The 26801-nt window shown below is 49.6% G+C and overlaps 1 protein-coding gene across 6 annotated transcripts in view; it reads right to left on the bottom strand.

The window, feature by feature from the left end:
- Pacs2 (phosphofurin acidic cluster sorting protein 2) overlaps nucleotides 1-25813 on the bottom strand; it is a 69341-nt gene extending 43528 nt beyond the window's left edge. For all 6 annotated transcript variants that reach the window (XM_052739148.1, XM_052739151.1, XM_052739149.1 and 3 more), the window contains exon 1: nucleotides 25655-25813. In XM_052739148.1, coding sequence (XP_052595108.1) covers nucleotides 25655-25773 — 119 coding nt within the window. In that variant the 5' untranslated portion in view covers nucleotides 25774-25813. The remainder of the gene's footprint in view (nucleotides 1-25654) is intronic.
- Between the last annotated feature and the right edge of the window lie 988 nt (nucleotides 25814-26801).

Below are 26801 nucleotides of genomic sequence, written 5' to 3'. Positions count from 1 at the left end.
ACTTTCTGCAGCGAGCTACAAACTGGTAGGAATTGGATAACAAATTATATGAGTTTCTAGACAGACACGCGCGCGCGCGCGCACACACACACACACACACACACACACACCCAGCTGGGTACCCAACAGCACACTCTCACTCACCTGGGTAGGGGATGGTTCAGTGTTTAAGAGTATACACTGCTCTTGCAGAGGACCCAAATTCAGTTCCCAGCACCTACGCAGTGTTGCTTACAACTGCTTGCAACTCAAACTCCAGAAGACCTGACAACTTCTGGCTTCTGTAGAAACTTGCACTCACATGCACATGCCCACACAGAGATAAGATAAATACACATAATTTAAAATAAAATTTAAAATTTTTATTCATGTATGGTGGGGGGTGTACACATGCCACAAGGTACATGTGGATAGGTCAGAAGTAAACTTCCAGGAATCAGTTCTCTTTCCACCACAGAGGTCCTAGGGATTAAACTCAGGTCAGGAGACTTGGCGGCTGGTCCCTATACCCACCTAGCCATCTCATTGGCCCTATTTCTATGGTCTTAAAAACACATTCAAATACTTCTCCTCAATCCACAGTCCCTCTTCCCCATGAATACTGTACGCTAACAGACATCCTAATTGCTAAGTCATCCACATGTGTGTGTAGTCAACCAGATTCCCCTCCATCCTATCTGGACTGTGCTGAGCCTGGCAAGGTTCCCACAATGGGGGCTGGTGACATCCACCTGCTCTTCCCTTCGAGGCTATGTATTTCCTGACACCACAGCTTAGGAAATGAACAGCTTGACCTCCTTCCACCTTCTTCAACTTCAGCTTGATTTCTTCAGGTTTCTACTTTAGGGGTCAATTTCTGAGAACAGTTCGAGTTTCCCTTGCCTGGAACACACACACACACACACACACACACACACACACACGTATCTTGGGGATGGCACTTGGGCTCTTCCAACACATACCTTGAAGATAAGGTGTACCTGCATTTTTACTGGGACCCACCACGTGAGGTCGAGAGTGGAATTTTCCACCTGATGCATCATGATGCTCAAAATATTTTGGACTCTGGAACATTTTGGACTTTGGATTATAGATTCTCAACTGATAATTCACACTTTTTCTGGAAAATTATCAAATTTTCATACTTATTGACAATGCTGTGTTTGATATTTTGGTTTTTGTTTTTAGTCAGGGTCTCATTATGCCACCTAGCTGGCCTGGTACTCTCTCTGTAGACCAGACTGGTCTTAAACACAGAGATCAGCCTGCTTCTACCATCCAAGTGTTGGGATTAAGGTATGTGACACCATATCCAGCTAGTATTGTCTTTTGTTTTTGTTTATTGTGTGTGGTGTATGTGTATACATGTTCATGTGTGTGCACACATATATAGGGTGGCTATAAATCAACATCAGCTATCTTTGCTTTTTTCCCACCTTATATTTTGAGACAGGGTTTCTCACTGCATCTGGTGCTCACCAACTGGCTAGACTGTCCTCAGGCTCGTCCAAGTATGTCAGAATGCTCTATGTATAGTGTAGATGCACCACATTTGTTTACCTGTCATCGGTCTTTGGCATGTGAGTCATTTGCCTCTTGGCTGCTGTGAATGTCATGGCTATGTTTTTTGTTTGTTTTTGTTTTGTTTTGTTTTTTAAGAAATAGAACTGTTAGATCACAGAGTAATTATAGGCTTAATTCTGAGGCATCAGCATACAATCTTCCACAGCGGCTGCCCTGTCAGCTTACAATCCCACCAACAGTGTGCAAGAGCTTGACTTTAACATCAATGAGTATCTTCTGTGGGGCTGCAGAGACAGCTCAGTGGTTAAGAACATGAGCTGCACTGGGGGGGGGGGGGGTCACACACCTTTAATCCCAGCACTAGGGAGACAGAACTCTGTGAGTTCAAGGCCAGCCTGGTCTACAGAACGAGTTCCAGGACAGCCAGGACTATACAGAGAAACCCTGTCCCAAAAAAATGAAAGAAAGAAAAGAGCATGAGCTGCTCTTCCACTATGCCTGATGTTGGTTACCACTTCAAGTGCCCATACCAAGATGTTCACAACTGCTTGTGAAGAGGACTGGCCTATAGCTGTCTTCCATACACAGGGCTTTACAGCCACAGAGGAAGTGAGGCTCTTACCCAACAGCACACTATCATTCATGAGGTGACTCTGGACAGAAAGGGAGCAGAAGACATGTACACACACACACACACACACACACACACACACACACGCGCGCGCGCGCGCACACACACACACACACACACACACACACACACACCCCATTGGTCACTCTAAAACAAAAGTTTCTACAGGACACAAAAGTACAATCTGTTGAAAGAGAAGACATACCTACAGTTAGGGGCAGGACCTCTCAGTGAGCTACCTACCCGGTAAGAGTCAGGAGAAGGTCAAGGTAAAGTTCAGTAGTCCCTAGGAGCCTGGGAGCCTACGTGTGCCTGAGCAGAGTAGTGATAATGGCCAACAGCTGACTCATTGTCAAGTTCTATCTCTGAGTCACTCACTTCTTCTCATCCATCCCTCCAAGTAGTGAGGACTCAGCATCTGCTTGCACCCCATGAGGACCAAGAAATGAACCAGATGTCCTCTGTGCCCCAGACAGCTGCTGACCCAGGAAAGCCAACTAGAAACTCCATCTTGGGCCTGTAGGGCCTTCTCATCCCTTGCTCGAGTCTCTTTGTCTTCATCTTTTCACTCCAAAACAAAAGGTTCCACAGGCCTGAACAGGGTCCTGACCACCAGGGACCACCTCAGGTCCCTGTTGCCCTTGCTTCCCCTTCTAGATGCCCACTGGCCCTCCCCTGCCCTCTGTCCAGTCTGTCCCAGAGGGGGCTCTGTCCTAGGGCTCCACATCACATTCCCTGCTCTCCCTGGGGCTCTACTGTCCATTATCAGTAAGAGAAGACAATGGACAGAGGCCTTGGGGAGAGACCTGGCATCTGTCACAGACATTCCCAGGAACATGCTGGAAGGGGTAAGCAGTTATGGAAGGCTCATCCACAGGGGTGTTGAGAACCCAGTATCAGAGCACATGAAGCCCGATGACCAGAACTTCATTTCTCAGCCATCTGTGAGGGTTGAAGTGAGGGCCTGGTCAACAACCCTTGAAAATTAGGCAAGCAGTAGGTCAGAATGGCACAAGCAGGCTCCAGAGCCACTCTCAGTCTACATGGCTCAGCAAGCAAACACCTGGGCTGATTTCATACAAAAGGTTCCTAGTGGTAAAGCACCAAATCTTTCAGACATGTGGTCACCCCAGGTTAAGTAAGGGAACACTGCCTCAGCTGACACTCAGTTGAAAGGTCAGCATGGAAAAGGAAGACCTGTAGAAAAAGAACAAACCGGGCTGGAGAGATGGCTCAGAGGTTAAGAGCACTGGCTGCTCTTCCAAAGGTCCTGAGTTCAATTCCCAGCAACCACATGTTGGCTCACAACCATCTGTAAGGACATCTGGTGCCCTCTTCTGGCCTGCAGGGATACACGCAGACAGAGCACTGTATACATAATTAATAAATAAAATCGTTTAAAAAAAAAAAAAAAGAAAAAGAAAAAGAACAAACCAAGTAAAAAATCAGGAGCAAGGCAAGGAGGGCCATCACCTCCGGGGCTGCAGGCACAGGTGGTGTGTAGATGTCACACTTGTTGCTGTGACTCTAACCGTTCGTTCTACCTACAGCAGCGGCTCCTGAGCCGAGCAGCTCAGGTCTGTGAACACAAAGCCAGGCATGCCCACTGGCTGGGAAGAAGACACCAGGCAGCAGGAGAGCTCTAGAGAAGGCACCATGCAAAGGTGGCTCTCCACATCCCCACCACCACTGCAAATTCTCAGAGGACAGCCTGGGGACACTGACTCAGAACCTATGGCTACTCAGCAGCAGCCCCTCTGTCACTCTCCTTCTTTGTCACTCTCACTGTGACTGGCCAGTCTTACTTCCCTCATTCCCTCCTGCCTTGACTCTCTCCCCTGAGAACTTTACAGAATATACTCTCCATGACCAGGATCACCTCCATCAAAGTATACCCAGGTAATGTCACCACCAGAGAATATCCTGGCGCAGAGAAGGTGACAACTGGCCACTTTGCACCACCCTAATAGCACTGTGGAAACCAAGGACATAAAAGTATATGATGGATTTCCAAAACCACACTAGCACCTTGGCTGGCCCTCTAAGAACACTGATTTCCACCCTTTTCCTTCAGGCATGTGATGATGGCACACAAAAGGTTATGACCGTTGTCTCACAAAGGACTAAATCTAGGGGCCCCAAACCTGCTGACCATATGTTTGTTGGAGGAAAAATTAAAGGACCTTTTGTTCCAGGCGCAGCCCCCTCACACATGCCTGTCCACGTGGGAGCTGGGCCTATGGTGGCGGCTGGCCAGTTGCCTCTCATGCCCTGCAGGCAGAGAAATGCCACATGCCAGCACCCTGGAGGTCAGGCAGGGTGGTGCCTACTCCTGCGCAGGTCCAAGTGTCAAGGCCACATCTGCAGCTCTGCCAGTCCTCGCTGCAGTGAACATCTGAGACTACTTGTTAGAAGACACAGTGTGCACGGTCCTGGAGGAGCAGGCCCTACGAGAGGGTCCAGGCGCAGCCACTGAACCCTGAGCTCCTGCTCACCTCTTTGAGCCAGAAATGTACCTGCACGGCCTAGGGCAGTTAGCTGCCAGTCCTCACTGGCTGAGCTCAGTTTTCTCCACAGTGCCTGGACCTTATCTGGACATGCGTGTTCCTGGGGAATGAGGAGAGAAGTCTAGGGGTGCCTTCTCAATATCCCCGCTCAGGGCTAGGGCAGCTAGTATAGAAGGCAAGAGTCAGTGGGCTGGGACTAGGCCAGATACCCTCCAACCACTGGACCTCTACATCCCCACCTTCCCCTCCCATCAGTGGCCAGCCCCACCATGAAGAATAGTAGAGAGGGTGGTAGGGATAGTGCCACTCAGTCCTAGGACCAGGAAAAAGAAGACAACACAGTCAACAAGGAAGAGTCATCTATGTAACGTCTGCTGAGAGAGTAGGGAATTCTCCAAAGGGGTTCTGTGGGAGAGGCTACAAATACACCTAGAACTTAACTTGGGGCTGCACGCACCACGCACTCCACCACTCCACCCAGGAGCCACTGGCATCACCTATTCTGGATCCTGCCATCAGGAGGTTCGATCCTCAGATCGACAGGGCCTGGTCTTCCAAAGGACCCCCCCATTCTTCCATCAGAGCCCAGAAGCCCCAGGTATGGATGTGTGCTATGCATCTGACAGATGACAGGAGGGGTCTCTCTCTGTTCTACTCCCATCTCCCGTGTCACACACATGTGTGCAACTGTGAGGCTGTGACAGTTACCCTGACTGTGAACTTGACGAGACTGAGATAGATGCCTAGGAGATCATCACAGGAGAGCTCTGGTGTGCCTGTGAGGGCATGTCCAGGGACTACTAAATCAAGAGAGTACTGACCTAATCATTGACCCACTGACAGAGTGGAACAGGCTATTGGGAGATGATGGGACTCTGGAAGGTGGGGCACGGTTGGTGGGAAGAGGTCACCCTGGAGAGCCTATCTTGACTCTGGCCCTTTCTTGTCTACCATGAGGTAAACGGTTTTCTTCTACCATGCCCTTCTGCTTCCCCACAGGTTTAAAAGCCAGCAACCATGAACTGAAACATCTGAAACTTCAAAATAAGTTTCCTCCTTAAAAATGTTTCTGTCGCAGGGCAGTGGTGGTACACGCCTTTAATCCCAGCACTCGGGAGGCAGAGACAGGAGGGAGGGTCTTTGTGAGGCCAGCCTGGTCTACAGAGCGAGTTCCAGGACACCCAGGGCTACATAGAGAAACCCTGTCTTGAAAAACCAAGGAAAAAATGTTTCTGTCAAGCATCTGTCACAGTGACAGCATTAACACACAGGGGGAGGGTCGCGCAGGGGGGAGGTGTCACACAGGACAGAGGCCAGCCTAGCTGGCAGCTATCCTTGTGGTGGCAATAGCTTTCTTCGTTCCAGTCCTCCTCACCAGGTTTCCTAGGGTTATATGAGGAAGCCATGCTCCAGGAGCCACAGCACTCAGCTATCTATGGTCAGGGGCCCATCTTTGGGGAGGTACTGCAGAGGGACAGAAGACATGCCCCAGGAAGGAAGAGAAAGTGCAAAACACTGCTGTGTGACACTGTAAGGAGCCCTGCCCTGCAAGTGGCCATATCAGAGGAAGACAGGCAAGGCTCTGTGTGGTTCAGGCCCAAAGCTACAACCACCTCAAAGTCACCCAAAACCTCCACAAGCCAGTACTCTACAGTGCCCAGGCCAAGAAGGGCCTGGTGGGAAATGTCCTTTAGGGGAGGATGCTATGAGCACAAGCACTGTCATGTCCATAGTGGCAGTGTTCTTCTGGTGCAAGGATGTAAGCTGTTGGTCAGGTCCTGGGGCAGTCTCATGAGCCCTCCTACAAGGGCTGGTGGACCTCACACAGCAGGCCATTGGCCTGAGCAACCATCCTGTGGGAGCCGCCCTAAGGTATGAAATCTGCAACTACAAAAGATATCTTCACCTAGGAAGGTGAGAGTCTGGGAGCCACCAGCCCTGGGAACATCACAGGACAGAGGGTGAAGGGTGGGCAACAATGAGAACACAAACCAGGCGTAGTGGGGTACACATCTGTAATCCCAGTACTTAGGACCATCAGGAGCTCAAGGCCAAGCTCCACTACATATCCAGTTTCAGCCTGTCTCAAAAACAAAGAAAAAGAATGGGACACACTCTGGGTAGGCGCTGATGGATACACAGTTTCCTGTGCCTTCAACCTTCATCAACTTGACTGATTTTGAAAAACACCTAAAAGACTAGTATACCTCTAGATGTGCTATGAGGGTGTTGAGGGCAGAGAGACACACCCAGAGTGTGGGGGGCACCATACACAGCTGGAAGCAGATGGAATAAAAAAGGAAAAGGAGATAGCCTGTAGCACAGGCATGCTCTCTGTTTCCTGTCTGCTCTGAGGTAAACAGCTGTGCGCTAAGCTTCCCACTCAGCTACCAAGGACTGGAACTTCTGAAACTGTGAGTAAAATAAACCCTTGTCCCTTAAACTGCTGCTCTAGGGTTCTTGTCTCACCAAAGGGTCTGACTAACTCAAATGACCAGTTCTCTAAGGAGAACCCAAAGCTGCCTGTCCTAGGTGTGTCCTAGGTTGTTTTAACAACCCCTCCACAGTTGGCTGGCAGCAGCAGAGGCAGGGCAATCTATAATGACGGTCTGCACAGGGCCTGATCAGCCTTCTCAGTTGACTCTAGCGCATTGTTCCACACACCGTAGCTACCCGTTAATGCAGTGCCATATGGGAACACCTCCAACGAGGCAGTATCCTATATAAGACAGACCCAACACCTACTAGATACAAGGCATCTCTGGAGGACACAGTGAGGGTGACTCCAGTTATCTGATGACAAGAGTGAGCACTAAGGTACCTGGGGTAAGAGGTGAGCCTCAAAGGTAACAGTAACGGGGCAAGAATCAAACTAAGCCTTAAGAGCAGGGAAGGCCGTGTGTGTGTGTGTGTGTGTGTGTGTGTGTGTGTGTGTGTGTGTGTGTGTGTGTGTGTGTGTATGCGCGCGTGTTCCAGTCATTTGCTAGGAGTCATGGGTCAACAGAGGTAAGGAACTGCAGTGCTGCCCTGCCCACAGGTGTGGGGTGTGGGACTGGATCAGAAGACAACAGAACAGTGCACACACTCCAGGCATCCCATCCCCTGAAAATAAGGGGTATGGTGGAGTGGAACCATGAGATTGTCTTGTATTTCTTCCTGATCTGACAGCAGAAAGACATTTAGGATAGACATTGTTATGAATTAGAACTGCTTCTAATTAGAACCCCTGGGAAATAGGAGGAGGGGGTAAGTTGCTGGATGGGGTGAATCACTATACAGTAGAGGACTCACACTCCAGGGCCATGTGGAAGAAAACGCAGGGCCATAACTTCCCTTGCATTTGTCCTAGGGCCTCATGTAGAGGGAAGTACCGGAGACCCTACAATCAGTCAGGACTTAGCTAGGCCCTATGCCCCCTCTGCACATCTAGCCTCAGCTGTTACAGTCACAAAACAGGATCCATACAGTAAGGGCTTCACAGCAAATGCCTAGGCTTCCTTTTAGGGAGGCTCCAATGCCTAGCTGCCTCCTCACACCCTCTACTCAAGCCACACAGGCAAACCCTGAATGTGGTAGGCTGAGAGTACCTTAGGGCCTTCCACTAACTATGTCCGTAGAGCCAAGAGTCTCACAGTCACGGAGTCAGCTGGCAATACCACCTGTGCTCAGGGCTAAGGATTTGGAGAACAATGACCACACTTCTAAAGCAGAGCCCATGGGGATAGATAAACACAACTGCACATAAACAGCTGGCCTGGACCGGGCTCGATGCTGGGTGCAGGCCTCGAAGCAGCCCAGAAACCAAAGGGAGTGACCAGGCAGCCTCCATCCAGGAGGGGATTGAGCAGCCAAGGGAAAAATGTTTAAACCAGAACAAGGAAAGTCATGTTCATATGCCACAGAGTGCCAAGGAGAATAAAAAATAATGTCAATAATAAATCCTATCTATTCAGACTGAAAGGAAAGCTCTTTAGAATAACAGAGAAGGTACATTACTCACATGGATCAAGGGGCAAATTTATTACCAGTGTCTCAAAACCATGACAAAGGTAAGCCAGAAGGCCAATCTCTAAGTGTGAGGGGGCACTGACACACAGTCTCCACTCACAAGACTGAAGGACATGCTCCAGGAACAAGAAAGTCACTCCAGCAGGCAGGAACGGGAGGCAACAGTGAGCAAAGTCAGGCTGCTGCTGTGTGCAGCAGCCACAGCCTTGCTGAGGAGAAACGAAGGCCAGCTGAGCCCATACAGGGAGTCTGCCAGTGAGAGCTCACTCTCCCGTAGAGGACAGCAGGGGATGCTGGTCCTTCAGTGCTAAGATTCACATTTTGGGGGGGGGGGGGGGTCTCGAGACAGGGTTTCTCTGTGTAGCTTTGCGCCTTTCCTGGAACTCACTCTGTAGCCCAGGCTGGCCTCGAACTCACAGAGATCCGCCTGGCTCTGCCTCCTGAGTGCTGGGATTAAAGGCGTGCACCACCACCACCCAGCAAAATTGGTTTTCTAAGTGACTTTTTTTTTTGTCATTAAAATGTGAATCTTGCCGGGCGGTGATGTCGCACGCCTTTAATCCCAGCACTCAGGAGGCAGAGTCAGGAGGATCTCTGTGAGTTCGAGGCCAGCCTGTTCTACAGAGCGAGATCTAGGACAGGCACCAAAACTACACAGAGAAACCCTGTCTTAAAGGGAAAAAAAAAAAAAAAGAAACCCAATTTCTTTTTATTTTTTAGGATTTATTTATTTTCATTTTATGCTTATTATTGTTTTGCCTGCATATATGTATGTGTACCACATGTATGTCTTGTACCTCAGAGTCCAGAAGAGGGTGTCGAATCCCCTGCCACTGGAGTCACAGACAGTTTTGAGGTGCCATGTGAGTGCTGGGAACTGAACCTGAGTCCTCTGTAAGTGCTCTTAACCACTGAGCCACCTCTCCAATCCTTAGGAACCTAACTTTTTAAAATATATATAGTAAATCAATTTTGATCAACCTTTGATCATTTTTCAGGAGAAAAATGAGAAAAAAACTATCAAGGAAAAAACAAAGCATGAAATGACAACAATAAATGAAAGTCTATCAGTGACCCCACATAGAGGCTACACATGTCAGTTAGAAGCTGGCCCATGGACTGGTGAAACGGCTCAGTGAGTTCCATTTCCAAGGACAACATGGTGGAGAGAACCAACTCTTTGAAGTTGTCCTCTGACCTCACACTATACATACTATAGTACATACACAAAAATAAGTAAATAGCCGGGCGGTGGTGGCGCACGCCTTTAATCCCAGCACTCGGGAGGCAGAGGCAGGTGGATCTCTGTGAGTTCGAGGCCAGCCTGGTCTCCAAAGCGAGTACCAGGAAAGGCGCAAAGCTACACAGAGAAACCCTGTCTTGAAAAAACCAAAAAAATAAAAAAAAAAAATAAGTAAATAAATAAATGTGAAAAAAACTGCAGAGGGGCTCAGCAGTTAAGAGCATTGGCTGCTCTTCCAGAGGACTTGGGTTCAATTCCCACCACCCTCATGGCAGTTCACAACTGTCTATAACTCCAGTTTCAGGGGCTCTGACACCTTCCCACAGACATATATGCAGGCAAAATATAAATGCACATGAAATTTTAAAAAAAGATTGTAGAGGGAGGCTGAACCAGCAGTTCAGCAGTTAATGGCATATACTACTCTTGCAGAGGACCAGAGTTTGGTTCAAGCTGACAATCTCCTAAAACTCCAGTTCTAAGGGATCTGACACCCTCTTCTGGCCCCTGCTGGTACCCATACTCACATGCACGCGCGCGCGCGCGCACACACACACACACACACACACACACACACACACTTACCCAGGGCCCAGTGTGCAGAGATGACAGCAGAGCCAAGCCATGAGGTGAAGAGTAGGAGTCCAGGTAAAGAGCACAAGAAGAGATAAAGGAGGACTCCAGGAAAACCAAGGCAAGGTTGGCCCTGCAGATCTCAGAACCATCATCTTGAAGACTGAATATCTGAGGTTTGAGTGGGCCCAACTATATCCCAAGGTAGGCCTGGGACACACGCACAAGATGCCACTCTGAGGCTCTGACCCACAAGAGGAAGAGAGCTTAACCTGGAGAGCCCTGGGGACGGTGCTGCCTGACCCTGGGTTCCTAGGGGCTGCTATGCAGCCTGTCCTGGTAGCATATGCAAACGCCCTGAAGGAGTAAGTGTGGAATGGCGATGCCTCACCTATGCAGTACCACTGTAGCAAACTTTCCCAATCTCATTGCCCTTCACAGCTTCCTCTCTCTGTTCCTTCCCACAAATGACCTGGGCGTCACTAGGCTCCAGCTAGCCTCCCAATTCTCTACTGAAATCTCCCTGTAGGGGTGACTACACCCTTTACTGACACTGGCTCCTCTCCAGTGCTTGAAAGAGCTTAGCAGTCTCTCCTCCATGGGACATGGTACAACATGGCAAAACTCGCCATGGACCATCAGGATGATTTTTACGTTCAAATGATTTTGCTCAGTTTTATTTATGTCTCTGCATTTTCCCCCTTAATTACCACTGTTTTTTCCTTTTCTTCCTTCCCCACTTTTTCCCTACAGGGCTGGGGATGAAACCCATGACCTTAGGTACACTAGGCAAGTACTCTACACCTGAGCCACACCCCTGAGCCCCAAAAAATGACGTTCAGAAAGTGGAACCTCTGTACTTGGTGAGTTAGGTTAGCAGAGCTGCAGCTCTGGAGTGAACACTCCAAGTGTTCATCCTGGCTGTCCCCTAGGACTGACCTGACTGAGCTCTTGTGAGAAGCCCTGTGGATGGTTGTACGTCATTTGGCTAACAACACAGCAACCCCTCAAAATGCCTAGGACTCTGACCCCTGACTTTACCACTGTAAGCGAGGACATTGAGCTCAAACATTGGCCAGCCTGGTATCCAGGATAGAGGCAATAGGCATGTAACTAACTGTATGTAGGCTGGTCTTGGTTCTGGGGCTTTTGCCCGATGCCATGCTGGACACACAGGACCTGAGAGAAGCCAGGAGAGGACGAGGCTAAAGGCCATGACATGGTGACACAAGGCATCTGTACCCAATATGACCAGCTATATTCAGGAACCCCATAAGCTACAAGCTTATCCCAATCTAGTCTTCTGCTTGGGCTACTTGCTCTTGCACTGTGATGTATCGTGCTCAATAGCTGACACTTTCATTGATACACTTGCTGAATACCAATTACAGCCAACCAGGGCTACTGATGGCCCAGATGTACCAGCAACACAGGTAGACCCAGGGGCAGCTTCCATCTGATTCTCTCCCTCTGCCCCCAGGAGAATGCAGGTGGAGAAAATTAAGCAATGCCTGAAGCTCCCAACTGCATGTCTGTGGGTCCAACGATGCCTGAAGCCAGCCAGCTCTATATCAACAGAAGCAACAATGCCCACTTCTATTCATTATCCTTAGAGCAACTAGAAGATGCCAAAAAGAAGTTCATAAGGAACTCTTGTATCCAATCAGACATACATTTTTTTAAATTCTGAACAAAATCAACTTTATTGGGATATCTAATTACATTGTCTTCCCTGCACTGAGGGCAATCCACCTTCTACAGAAAGGTGTGGAGGAATCACAGCCACTATCCTAACAGGGAGCCCCCAAATGGAGCACATCCCACTTAGCAAGGCAGCCTGGGCTTCTATTTTAAGTGCAGAGCATGTGTGGTTTTGATGATCCCACAGCAGAACCCCTCCCCATATCCTTGAGCAGTGTCAGAGCACAGCATTCCCCAGTTGGTGGTGCAGCTGTTCCTGTTGACCTGCCAGACCCCTGCCTCAGGCCTCTGTGTAGTGGTGACCATGTGGGCTGGTAACAGGGCCAAGGCACAGTGCTCCATAAGGGCAGCTGGAATGTCTACATTGAGTGGGGTGTCCATGCTATGACCTGGGAAGAACTTGGGAGATGGTGAGTGTTCTCCTGGGGTCACTGCTACCCTTTCCTAGGGGAAAGGTATTTCCAGGAGACAAAACATGAATTAGTGAAAGAAAAGTAAGGATGACTGCACAGGCTGCCTCTCAAGTCACAGGAAAGCCAGATGCTCAGAGAAGAGCAGGCCCCTTCAGCCCCCAGGACCTTGGCCTCAGGGACTAGTCTATGGGCCATGGGAAGGGGCTCCCTTCAATTTCTTGTGTACGTGACTCTGTGGGCAGACTCTCCATTGTCCAGAACTACTCTTCCTCAGTGCAGGGAGCTCACCCAAAGCAGTTTTCAGAATACCTCCCAGGTCTTGGTTATCTGGAGGTCAGAGTCCTAGAAAGAAACCCTTACAAGTCAGAGGCCTGAGCCTGTAAGGGCCCAGCTTTCCATCTCAGGATGTCCCATCACCAATCAAAGAAGTATCTAAATGTTCCCATGACATACTAGAGATGAGCCAGTGTATACAGCAGCTGTCCAGTCTTTCCATGCTCTCTGGGTGTGTGCATGGGAGTAATTAGAACAGAGGTACCAATTCCTCCCTACCCCAGCAGATAGTCTCAGATCCTACCCAAGGCATAACTATGCAGAATACTGCAAGTGGGCAGATGCCAGCTCTGGTCTCTACACTATCACCAGGGAGAACCTGCAAAACAAAGGCTGCTGGAGGAGCCATGCAGGGGAGATGAACCACCCTTCCCACCTGTTCCCACCATCCTTCCAGTGAAGTTGGCTTCTTAGCTCCCCTCATCAGGCTTCAAAGGACAGTCCCTGGGCAATGCTGTCCTGCCTTGCCCAGCCCAGCCCAGGTACCATAGTCCCTGATTCTGATAACAACATTCAGGATACTGTGTGGCCTACAGGCTACAGTGACCCCAGGTCCAGCATCTCCCAGCCCTCTGCTGTCCCCTAAATCTGTCGAAGCTCCTCCCACTGTTTCTCCAGGCAAAGCAAACACCACCCACAAACAAGCAGCCCCCTATCCGTAGATTCGATCAGTCTTACATTTATAAATAGATCAAGCCAAGCTACTTTTGGTTGAACTTCCTGCCAAGTCTAGAAGAGAGCAGTGTGCAGTTAGGGTATGGCGACTTCTGTGTTAGTCTCTTTTGTTTTTCAAAGGGTGAAAATCCATCAGCCATACTGAAGGAACACATTTGGTGGTTAAAACAGTAAGTTCAGGGGCTGGAGCAACGTCTTCATCAGTAAAGAGCACCCACCGCTTCTTCCTGAAGACCCAGATTCCATCCCCAGCACCCACATGATAGCTCACAAGTGTCTTCAACTCCAGTTCCAAGAGACATGACACCCTCTTCTGCTCCACAACAGTACTGCATGCATGTGGTGCACAGACATTCAAGCAAAGCACCTATACACAAAACAATTCAAAAAACAACAAAAACAGCAAGTTCAGGGCAGCTAGATAGCTCAGTGGGTAAAGGCACCTGCTGCCAAGCCTCAGGGCCTGAGTTTGATTCCCAGGACCTGCATAGTAGAAAGAGAGAACTGACTTCCAAAACCGCCACATAAGTACCATGTCATGTGCACACCTACACACATATACATCCATATACAATAAATAAATGTAAAAAATTATATTTCATTCAACAAGTTCTTCCTATGTAGCTCTGGCTGTCCTGGGATTCCCTATGTAGACCAGGCTGGCTTTGCACCACAGAGACCTGCCTGCCTCTACCTCTCCAGTGCTGGGATTAAAGGAGTATGCCACCATACCTGGAAAGTGTGAAGAAAAAAAATTAATACAAAAGGAGTCTGGAGCCAGGTCTGAAACCAGCAGAGCTGAGGGAATGGCAGACCCACCACAGTATAAAGAAGAACAGGGGTCAGAGCAGCATGCAAACAAGCATGCGGCCCTAGGTGACCCTGACCAAGGCCAGCAACATTCTAGCTGCTGGGTGAAAGAGTCCATGTCAGTCCACCTGGACATTCAAGTCATGGAAGCCTAAACCATGGGCAGGTTTTCACAGCCAAAGCTCCCCTGCCAGCCCTGGCCAGGGCATACCCCAGACTCAAGGCAAGTGGGGCTGAGACAGTCCTGAAGAAATAAAGGATGTTCAGGATATGTATACCCATCCTCAATAGAGGAGCCCTGAGGATGTAGAAAGGCATCACCCCAAGGCTCCAGCACAAAGGTGCATAAGGGCACCAGCAGGCACTGCCTGAGGCCAGACCCAGTCAAGCCTCTCCTCAGCATAAAACAGCCTCTGGCCTCCAGGCACTCTCCTGCCAGCAAGGCACCTTCCAAAGGCACTGGCCAGCTTGATACTGTCCTGGTAAAAGCTGAAGGTGCCCACTGCACTGCTCACTTTGGTGGTCAACTCAGCATGTGTGCACAGCCCTGCCAAAAGCTGTTGCAGGAAGCACATGCTGGATGGACAGAACTGAGGACCTTTCAGAGAAATGAACAAGAGATATGACAGCTAGTTGTCAAACTCAGATTCTCCTGCTATGACAACGTGGTATCTTCTACCTGAGGTAAGATGTCAGAGGCCAGAAGAAGAAAGGTGTTGCAGAGAGAAGGGTGTGTGGGGATCCAACCAGGCCCTGCCGAGGCACTCCAACCTAATGGCTAGGGGTTCACTGTAGCCTGTGTGCATCCATGCTGGACATAAATGCAGAAAGAACCTGACACCTTAGAGACAGGTCCCCATTCTGACAATGGTGCCCTTGGAACTGGGCCACAAGGTGAAGCTCTACTTCAGACCTCAGCACTTGACACGGAGTACATGTTATAGGGGAATACCCTCAATCTTGACAGGGTGGTGAGGAGAGGCTAGTGGGATAGTAGGAATGGACCACCAAATCTGTGAGCACCAGAGGGTTCCTGAGGCACTCGCCTCCCTGCACAGGCTCTCAGAGGCCTGTGAAAGTTGCCTGAAAGTTCTAGGACTGCTGCTTGGAGTTCCTGTCTCAGAGGCCATGTGTGTCCCTTGCCATCCCTAGAGGATACACAAAATCCACCTTTGCTCTAGAACAACGACCTCCAAAGCAGAGAGAACTCAACCCTAGATACATTCACATACTATGTTTAGGGCCAACTGTCTCTCAGTACCACTGCAAGTGACAGGTACTCGTGCAGAGGAGCCAGCAGCTCACACACATTGTTAGTGGAAACACCTTGTATGGAGAGCTGTGTCTCCTGAGCACCAGTAGTACTGCAGTGGAGGAGGCCAGTTCCCAAAGGGACAGGCAGCCTGGGGCTTGGGTCTAGAATGAGCAAGGCAGACCCTGAGCACAAACCCTGGGCCTTCCTACCCATGTCCCCTCTTATCTGCACCTGAGTGCATACACACATACATACAGCACTTCTATAGTTCTGGCTATACCACCTGAAGTCGGAGTCCTAAAGATTCTCTCCATATGATGGAGTTCTGCCACCTGCATAAGCCCACCACAGCATCAAATGAGATCCCAGTTGTGTACGAAGCAGCAGACCTCACTCTAGAATGCCCTCCCACTCCCAACCCTGCTTCACTGACACCCTGCAGTACCCAATCTTCCTGGGACCCAAGAAAAGAGTGGGTGGACACGGGACAATAGCAAGGACCTTGAACTGCAAGGCACCTTGGCCCTGCCTAGTTTTCAGGTCATGAGTATTCAATGATGCCCAGCATCTAAGGCAGTGCAGGCCACAGCATTTGCATAAAGCCACTCGAGGGAAATGAAGATGTCACAGCATCAAGTCCCATAGGGAGAGTCAGCCTCCTTGGCTGACAGTTGGCCACAGGCAACTTTCCCTGCTCATGACCTAAAAGCAGTACCTGGGCAAGGTAGGCAGATCAGAGCCATGCAGACCCCAGCCACGTGCCAGGCCTATTCTGAATCCACAGGGCCTTCACAAGTGCAGTCTTCTCCATCTTCCCACTGAGCTATGTTAAGGAGATGCCAAGTCCATAGCCTACTCAACCCAAGTCGGTCTCTACAGTGCCTTCCTCCTCCAACAGAGTCCACTCTTGAACCTCACAAACTCCTCTGCCCACTCCAACCCTCCTCAAATCCATCTCCAGCTAAACTGACATTAATTCAGGCGCCCAGGCAGCACTACTTTCCCCAACAAACCTTCAAAGTAATCCAGATTCCTCCCCTTACTCAAAGTAAAATATACATTCTTTAGCATGCCGTCTTGGTCAATCACAACATTCACCAATAGTTAGTTACTTGGACCAGACCTGGACTGGACTGAGCAAGACAGACATGATGCCGACAGAGGGAGTTAAGCCTGCGGCAAGGAGGGAGAAGAGGAATAGGTCTAGAAGGATTATACCAGCACATGAAAGCAACAGGCAGTTGCCGAAGAGGAACATGGCTTGCTATCCATCATACCTCCTTCGTCGTCTGCTGACATGAAATGTCTAGTAAGAAGGCTGACATGTCCACACATCCATCCAGTACTGCAGAGGTAGGTGGGGAGCACAGGGAGGAGGCAACAATCCAAGAGAAAAGGGCTGAGAACCTCCCAGAACTAAAGAAAACCACCAATCCACAAGTCCAACAACCCCAATAGGAGCCAGCACAAAAGAAATACATGCCAAAACACATCATCCGACAACAAAGAGGTGACCACAAGCCACCCAACACACTGCCCTCCAGTGAGTCATGGCTGCCTGACTGCTGCCTCCTGCACAGCAAGACCAGAGGCTGCAATCAGTGGCCATCCTGAGGGAGATGCTGCCCCTGGAGCCAGCACCAGGCCCCAGGGGATGAGACAGAGACAAGACACCATTGGATAAAACAGCACCTCATAGCTATCAGATCCTCCCCAGAGGAAAGCCTCAGGAAGTCTTTCCAGTGCAGTGAGGAGGATCTTAGGTCCTAGGTGCAAGAACACTGGGGAGAAGTGATACCAAGTAGTCTAAAGCTTCCAAGTCTTGACAGCTAAAGCGACAAGGGCAGCATCACCAGGCTTAAGAGGAAGTTCACTGCCACAGCAGCAAATGCTCCATGTGCAAATGGAGCGCCGGGGCTAGAGTAAAGAGCTCAAGAGCAAGGCATGGCTGACTAAACTATGACACAAGGACACAGTTAAAGTTCACAGAGTAACCAGGAAAGAAGTAAGAGTAGTAGATTTTACTACTAACGAGGGAGGGGAAATTTGGTGCAAAATTAAGGTGAGGTAAAAGAGAGAAAAAGTACAGGATGATACAAAGCACAAAGATAAAATAGACATGAATACAGTATTGCCAACTTAGATAAATACAAATAGACTAGATGATTCATTTAAAAAAAAAAGAAAAGAATATCGGGTCAGATTGGGTGAGTACTAAATCTAAACACACACTGAATAGCCAGTTACACCCCATACATAAGGCTATGTGACAGTTTAAAGAAAAGGGGGTGGTTATTGGCTGGGGGTGCAGCTGAGGTGGCGGAATACATGCGTAGCATGCATAAAACCCTGAGTATGGTCACTAGCAACACAGAAACCAGGTGTGGGGGCACATGCCTGGAATCCCAGCACCAGGGATGTGAAGGTGGGAGGCTCGTCCACAGCTACATACTGAGCTTTAGAAACATGCAGCCCTGTCTCAAAATAAGAAAGGAAAAGAAAAGAAGAAAGTTTGGTTTTTGTTTCCATTTGTTTTTGTTTTTTTTTTTTTAAAAGATTTATTTATTTATTATGTACACAGAAGAGGGTGTCAGATCTCATTACAGATGGTTGTCAGCCACCATGTGGTTGCTAGGAATTGAACTCAGGACCTCTGGAAGAACAGTCGGTGCTCTTAACCTCTGAGTCATCTCTCCAGCCCTCCATTTGTTTTTAAAGTAGAGCTATTGAGATGCATCAGTAGGTAGAGGTGCTTGCCTCAAAGTGATGACCCAAGTTCACTCCCTAGGTTCCACAGGATGGAAAGAGAAAACTGAGTCCTGCAAGCTGTCCTCTGATCTCCACATGCGCGCCACGGTGCAGTCAAACACACACACGATGGATAAAGAGATGTCATAATTCTAAACATACATTTATATGGAAACACACTTCAAAAATGTATAGGACAAAGATTGACAGAACAAGAGAAATAGAAAAATATTTCCCCAGATTAGATTTTAATTCGCTTCTGAAGTAGACCAAAAGCAAACAGACTTGAGGACTGTAACAAACCAAGCTTGCCCCAATGGACACACAGCAAGCAATGTCCTATCAGCTTCCAGGCATACATTCACCTTCAGCATAGAGAGACCATGAATGAAAGCTGAGGACATCCTGAGCCATAAAGCAAATTCCAAAAGCATTTTAAGGGCCTAGTGTCAAAAAAATAAAAAATAAAAACAGATGTTTGAATATTAAGACACTTAAGACTATTGTATAAACTTAAACCAGGAATAACAAAAACACTGGAAATACTTTAAGTGATGTACATAAAAGCTTGTGAATGTATACATTTTAAAGAAAATGTATACCTACAACTGCTGATATGAAAAGAAAGAGGAAAAGCAATTAACTATGTATTTAAGAAATTAGAAACAAGGGGCTAGAGTGTAGCTCAGTAGCAGAGTGCTTGCCTAGCTTGCACAGTCCCTGGGTTCTGTCCCCAACAGGAGGAGGAAAAGGAAGTGGGAGACAGGATCAGAAAAAACAAAGTAAGCCCAATGACTACAAGTGGTAGGAAACATAAAACCAATGATCACTTTCAAAAGCAGCAGACCCTTGTGTGAGAGCTATCAGGAGTGCACACCACATGTACAAATAATACTGAGAACGCCTGTAATTCCAGCACTCGGAAGACAGAGCAGGCGGTTCTCTGTGAGTTCAAGGCCAACCTGGTCTACAGAGCTAGTCGAGGACAGGCTCTAAAGCTACAGAGAAACCCTGTCTCAAAAAAACAAAAAATAGCCGGGCGGTGGTGGCGCACGCCTTTAATCCCAGCACTCGGGAGGCAGAGCCAGGCGGATCTCTGTGAATTCAAGGCCAGCCTGGGCTACCAAGTGAGTTTCAGGAAAGGCACAAAGCTACACAGAGAAACCCTGTCTGGGGGGGGGGGGGGGGGGGGCACAAAATAAATAAATAAATAAATAAAATAATACTGAGAATTAAAAGGAGTCAGGTGTGGTGGTGCACACCTTTAATCCCAGCACCAAGGAGGTAGAGGCAGGCAGATCTCTGAGTTAGAGGCCAACCTAGTCTACAGAGTGAGTTCCAGGACAGCCAGGGTTACATGGTGAAACCCTGTCTCAAAAAAAGAATTGAAAGACTGAAAGGAAGCATCACTCCAGATCCCACATATAGGCAGAAAACAAGAGACCATTACAAACTTCATGTCAATACGTCTGAAAATCTGGATGAAGTACAAAAGGTCTCAGAAAAATACAACTTTGCAAAACTAAGAGGGGTGCTATATAAACTTAACTTCTGTAGAAGTTAAACTTTCTACAGAAAAAAACAGGTATAGTGCTGCACACTTGTAACCCTCACACTGTGGAACTACTGCAGGAACACCCCAAGTTCCAGGCTAGTCTGGGCTACATCATAAGACTTTGTCTCAAAAATAAAAGCAATGTATATTTCTACCAGGAGACTGCAAAGTTTAGTTACTTTATTGTGAGTTACCTCAAAGTACTGTAGAGCCATGGTCCAGTCTAAAGATCAACACACAAAAGGTACCACAGTATGACCATGTTGGGACTTTATCCCAAGAATAGTGATGAATTTAATCCTAAAACTAACTAAATAAATAAATAAAGATTTTAATTAAAAAATAAATAATACATACAATTTACCACTCTAGAAGGGAAAGGGTAAAGATCAGCAGCGCAGGCCGGGTGGTGTTGTCAAACGCCTTTAATCCCAGCACTCAGGAGGCAGAGGCAGGCGGATCTTTGAATTCAAGGCCAGCCCTGGTCTACAAGTGAATTCCACGACAGCCTGGACTATACAAAGAAATCCTGTCTTGAAAAACAACAACAACAAAACAAAAAACAAACAAACAACCAGCCGCACTGGAGACAGCTCAGTAGAAGAGTACCTGCCGAGTGCAAGTGAAGCCCAGATTTCAAAATCCAAAGCCCATTACAAAAAGAAGAAGAAGAAGAAGTAGGAGAAGGAGAAGGAAGAAGGAAGGAAAAAGGAAGGAGGAGGAGAAGAAGAAGAAGAAGGAGAGGAAGAAGATGAGAAGAAGGCAAATGGATTGTAGGGTGGAGAGGTAAAGTATTCAAGTAAGCATATTTAACACCCACCAAAGACAAATGTATTTATGGGGGGGGGGGCATGTGCCGCAGTGCACATGTGGAGGTAAGAAGGCAACTTGTGGAGTGGGTTTCCTCCTTATACAGTGTGTCTCCTGGGGATGGAACTCAGGTCACCAGGAGTGGCACCTTTACCTATGAACCATCTCCCTCTCACCATCTCAAACTTCCCAACAAATGATAATGTTTTGAAGAGTCATATCCACCCATCATAGAATGAGCCTCTTAACTTTCCCAACTGTCTCTTCATAAACTCCAACAGACATCACTCTCAGGATGGTCACAATGGGAATTGTGGCTCGTTTTCATAATCCCAACACGTAGGAGGCTGAGACAAGAGGAGTGCAAGTTGGAAACCAGTCTGAGCTACAGAGCAAATTCCAGGACAGCCAGGGATACACAGGGAAACTCTATCTCCAAAAAACAAACAAACAAAAAAGTTAAAATGGCAGTTTAGGACCCAGACCAAGCCATGTAAGCTGGGTGCCAGACATATAGCTCAGTGCTAGAACACTAAGTTTCCACGTATCTGAACAGCACATAGGAAAACCCTTGACACTACACATCCCCAAGGAGAGTCTAAGGAAAAGTTACCACACTGTCCAGGACCATTGGGAGAGTAGAAGATTATGCCCTCACTTTAAATTGGAGCAACAAAAGATGAGTTTCACTGTGTGTCCACAATATGAACATTAAGGAATGAGTCTGACGCAGACACATATGACTTGTCAGCAGAACCCACACATTCCTCAGGATGCAATCACAGACCTCAGCCAATGCAAGGCACATGTCTGAAAAGAAGCTTGGGGCCGTTCTCTGAGAACCACATGCAGCTCAGGAGATTGCATGGGCATTTCAAAGCCTTTCTGTTATCACAATTAACCCAGTTGGTGATAAAGCCAGGCATAGAGCACGTTCATAACCTTGAGATTTCTAAGACAGGATACAGAAGCAACTAAAACAGTGGGCTTTACCAAAATCAAAACTACTGCTCATCCAGAAATACTAGAGCTGGGCACACAGACACATCTGTGGTCTCGGCAACTCAGGAGGCTCACTTGAGCTCCACAGTTTGGAGGCCAGTCTGGGCAGCATATGAGACCAGTCTCAAGTAAAATCACAAAGCACACCCATGAAGAAGAGTGGAAAACCCCAGAGCAGAAACACTGGCAAAAAGCATCCACTTCCACTGTATGAAGGACTCCTCAACTCGATGAGGAAAACAAATCCTTCCCAGTAAAAACCAGGAGACAACCTCCACTTCAGACATGCGACAGCACATGGAGAAAACCTTGACACTGTCTATCTCCAAGGAGAGTCTAAGGAAAATTTACCACACTGTCCAGGACCATTGGGAAAGTGGAAGATTGTGCCCCTCCCCGGCACCTTAAACTGAGGTTTTCTTAAACTGAAGCCCTATGACAATAATCACCAAATGACAGCCCCAAACTGCAAAGAATCCAATGTCTAAAATGGGGGTTCATGCTTACAAGGGAGTATTATGTAACAACAAAAAGGAAAGTCGGCTGACAAAAAAGCATGGATGCATCAAAGACAGCCTCACTCTATCCACGGGGCCCTCTGGGGAAATGGTACTGCCTGGGAATGCAGAGCTGGTAGCATCAGGCAAGACAAGGAAGGATGGGGGCTCTTTGCTGGAATGATAGAGATGTCTGTGCCTTCCACAAACACACATCTACAACGGTGTGCACTCTGTACAGAAGTTGCTGTCCAGACACCAAGTGGCCTTTCCTGAAGTGAGCCAACACATGGGCTAGAAGTCAGCAGAGGTAAGAAAAAGAAACAGGTGCACAAAGCTTGGAAGTGTGTTAATAAATGTCAACAAGAAAAGAATTCAAGTGGGAAGTACAAAGATCCAAAGTGGTAAAGACCCTGCTGAACAGTGGATGGAGAACATGCCTGGGAATGGGTAAGGACTCTGGAATCCCATCAGGATGGCAGGGCAGGACACTGTCCCCAGCAGCGTGGTGTACCAGGCTGTTGAGGCAAGGTGAACTTGGTAACACGGCTTGGAGAGCACTGAGTATCAGGAGTTGGATCTTCCCTCCCTCCAGCCCCAGGATGCCTAGCACCCAGCTTCCCCGAGGACAGAGAGCTGTCTCATCACCTCCCAGGGAAGGAAGGAGAACTGAAACTCAACCAATGCCAAAGTGAGGGGGGTGGAGTCCACCCCCAGCCCACCATCCACACACTCCAGGCCAACTCTGAAGGACACATGCAATTGAAAAGGGGCATTTCGACAGTTTTAGGTGGGAAAAGATTACAATCCCCTGTAGAAACTGCTGAGACTCAAGTAGCGGAAAAACGAGAAAGAAAAATTGGCTAAAGACATGAATAGGAATTTCACTAACAAGGAAGTACAAGTGGTCTAGATTCATAATCAGAGAAATTCAAACTAAAACCACAACACTGTTTCACACCCACCAGCTTGGCAAGAATGCAAGGCAGTGAGGATTCTCACCCTGATGCTGGGGGCCAGAGCTGGCACAACTGCTTTAGGAAGCAACTGAATAGTAACACTGAGTGAACACACACCCACACCTCTAAATCCTCCTACTTGGCAAAACACGTTCAAGGCAGTCCTGCCTGCCACAGGGACAGGCATGCACACAGGAGAGAGGTAAGAGAACCTCCTCTGCAATGGCAATGGCAGATTTGTAATTGGGCAAGAACCTGACAACATCCCTTAACAGACGCCCGGGTGTCATCATTCCAAGGGAATACTACACAGCAGTGACGCATCAAAGGCCACCAGCACAGATGCAGCTCACATAAAGACTTGACCAAAACCAGGGCGAACAGTGGAAAGAACTCAGAGAACACCATCATGATCCTGTTTGCAGACAGTGCCCAGAAGAGCAGCAGTGCACGCAGGTGGTGTGAGGGTATGTGCACAGGAGGTACATACATCAGCAGAGCAGAGAAGGACACAGGACTGAGAACAGGCAGCACTGTACTGAGACTACATGCTTTCACACAAACATCTGGTCCACATGACCCTCATCACTCCAGAGAAAGGCTCTCACCTCTGTCCAGGACAAATCCCAGAGCACCCCAGCATCTGCAGCTCCTGATCCCAGATGCCTCATCCTTCCCTGACCCTGCTTTCTTCTAAAGAAAGAGGGTATTCTAGGTGCTGCAAGAACAGAGACCAGAGCAGGCATGATGGAGCATGCCTATAATCCCTGTACGGCAGAAGACAGAGGCAGAAGGATGGAGAGTTCAAGGCTACCCTGGGCTATAAAACAAATTCAAGGCCATCCATGACTCAAAGCAAAACCCTGTCGCAAAAAAACAGTCCACCTGGCCAGGTGCTGGTGGTGCACGCCTTTAATCCCAGCGCTGAGAGGCAGAGGCAGTGGGATCCTCTGTGAGTTCAAGGCCTGCCTGGTCTACAAAAGGGAGTTCCAGGACAGCCAGGACTACACAGAGAAACCCTGTCTCGAAAAATAACAATAACAACAAAAGTCCACCTTTAGAGGAAAAATGAAATGACCTCTGTCTTAGGTGAGTGTGGGGCATACACCTGTAACTGTAGTTCTAACTATAAAATAAGCTCAGGTGTCGGGGGTGGGTCACAAGAGCCTAGGATTCAAGAGCAGCCTCAGCAACATAATGAGATTCAGTGTCAAAAAAAGGAAGAAAGAACAGGGGAAGAGGAGGGAATGAGAGAGAGAGACCCCCTTGGCTCTCATTTAAGGGACTCAGGGGCTGCTAAAAGAAGACAAGGGCCAGTGTGAAGTGGGATGCTCAGGGCAATGATTTAAAGAGACAGAAATAGAGTGGGAGGGTCCAACATTCCCCTTCTCCGGTTTTGGTGACTTGGGAGATGCTCCCAGTGAGACAAATGCTGACTGACCCTCAGGTCTTGGTCCTCCAGATGCCACACAGGTCTAGGAATTGTGTTCAGTATCCATCCTTCCTTTCCCAAAGGTACAGCCTAGACCCAAAAGGGAAAAGCCACTGTCCAGTGCCCTCTGTACCCTAACACCACACTCAGAGGCCTGCTGAAAAAGCAGAGTGGGAGCCACAGGCCAACCTGCAGTGAAGAACCTCCCGCTCCCTAGCATCTCTCTACTCAAGCTCACCTCCCGCCCCCGCCCCGGGGCACACTGTCCAGGTTCTGTACCTGGAAGGCTCTTTGGTGATAAGCCTACTTTCCCTGTCTCCCCAGAGGGGAAGCCTGCGGCGCCTTCAGCCTAGTGTCTACAGTTCCTCTTTTCCTTCACAAACTGAGGCTCCTGAGTAGGATCCAAGTCAAGAAATCCCAAAACTTTCAAGCTGGGCAGAAGAATGGGAAGCTGTAGGTCCACATAAAGATAGGTGTTCACAGAGTCCGCCCGGTGGGTAAATCTTGTCTAGCCCTTTCCATGGAGCGAGGGAGTGGGAGGGCGCCTACCCAGGGGAGGAAGGCCAAGCTTCTGCAGCCGTGAGTAGAGCGGACTCCGGTGCTCTCTCCACAGCTCCCGGCACAAGGCCGACAGGTGAAGAGAGAGCAGACCCGACCCGCAGGGCACAGGAGAGGCAACAGTGGCCGTGTCCTGCGAGCCTCAGGCCCAGGCCTCTGGGGTGTGACAGTGCCGCTGCACGCGGGAGGAGAGCGGTGGCACCAGCCGAGAGCTCGACCGCCCGAGGTGCCTGAGGTCCGCTGCGCGCAGCCCCGCCGGGGACGCAGGTGTCAAGGTGCAGGCAGAGCACTGGCCCCGCGAGCCACAGGCCCACCGCCCCGCCCCGGCCCTCGCCTGGCTCTCGCCCGCGCGCGCTCCGGGGCGAGGGGTCCCGGCCCGCGGGCAGGTGCGCGCGGACAAAGCGCAGCGCGGGGGCGTACCTGGGCACGCAGCTGGGGCTGGAGCCGTCCACCTCCCAGGTGGCGAACAGGTTCATGGGCACCGGGGTGTTGAGCGCTCCGGGCGCGCCGGGCAGGCCGAGGCGGCCCCGCTCGGCCATGGCGCCGGCCCCGCCGTCCCTCGGCGGCCTGGGGCTGCGCCGGGCCGCGGGAGCGCGGCGGGCGGGCGGGCCGGGCGCGCGGAGGGCGGCGGCGCGGTCACATGGCGCCGGCGGCCGGGCGGGAGTCGGGCAGGCCCGCGGGCGGTGTCCGGGCTGTGCCCGCGCCCCGCCCCCTGCCGCTCCGCGCTGCCTATTGGCCGGCAGGGCAGGGCTCGCGCGGCACACCCAATCACTGCCTACCGGAAGTGAGGCGCGCGCCTCAGGGCGTCTCCGGCGCCCCGCCGCGGGAGCGAGCGAGCGCGCGCGCCTGCGCACAGGCTCAGCCCTCCCAGGCAGGGACCCAGGCAAGCGATGCCATGGCTACCCGAGTGGCCAGGTCAGCGAGCCCTCACGCTCCCTGCCGCGGGCCGTGGGCCTGAGCACATGCTCATGTACCCCGGTGCCTCCTGTCCCCTGCCATCCTGTGCGTTCCCGCATCGGACCCCAAGGCCTCCGGGCTCCTCTCGTACTCTGTAGGCCCCACCCACTCTTATCCCTTGAGGAGTTTCAGCCACCATCTGTCCTCCCTAGCTGCCCCATGCAGCAACCTCCTCCCATCCCAGCCTCCTACATTCAGCAATGCTGTACTTATTTATTTACTTATAAGTTTTCCTCAAAACCATCGTAACAAATATTTGGTACAGGGTGCCTTCTGCCTTGTTCACAGTGAACTGCTAACTCGGGCCGATAGGAGGTGGCGGGGGTGGGGTGGGGTGGGGGTGGGAGGGGGGGTAGGGGACTCCAGGCATGGCCTTGGGAAGGCCGGCTAGGTTCTGGGGCTCAGGGAGAGGCTCTGTCCCTCCTCTCTCCTTTTGGCTGTCTTTGGTCAAAGTCAACAAATTTAGGAAAAAGCTTTTCTGGCGTGTCTTGTTTCTTTGTATCCACCGCTTTACACAATTGCCTTTCTCCCTCTGGGTCCCATGCCCTATTATCTACAAGTAATTTTATTGAAACAATTCTAACCCAAGCCAATTTGACCTGGCTGTCCC

Source organism: Peromyscus californicus, unplaced genomic scaffold, assembly GCF_007827085.1.
Source record: "Peromyscus californicus insignis strain IS unplaced genomic scaffold, ASM782708v3 Scaffold_15__1_contigs__length_86483966, whole genome shotgun sequence".
In the NCBI taxonomy this organism is placed as follows: domain Eukaryota; kingdom Metazoa; phylum Chordata; class Mammalia; order Rodentia; family Cricetidae; genus Peromyscus; species Peromyscus californicus.
Note: the sequence above shows the minus strand (reverse complement) of the source record. Positions and strands in the feature narration are given on the sequence as shown.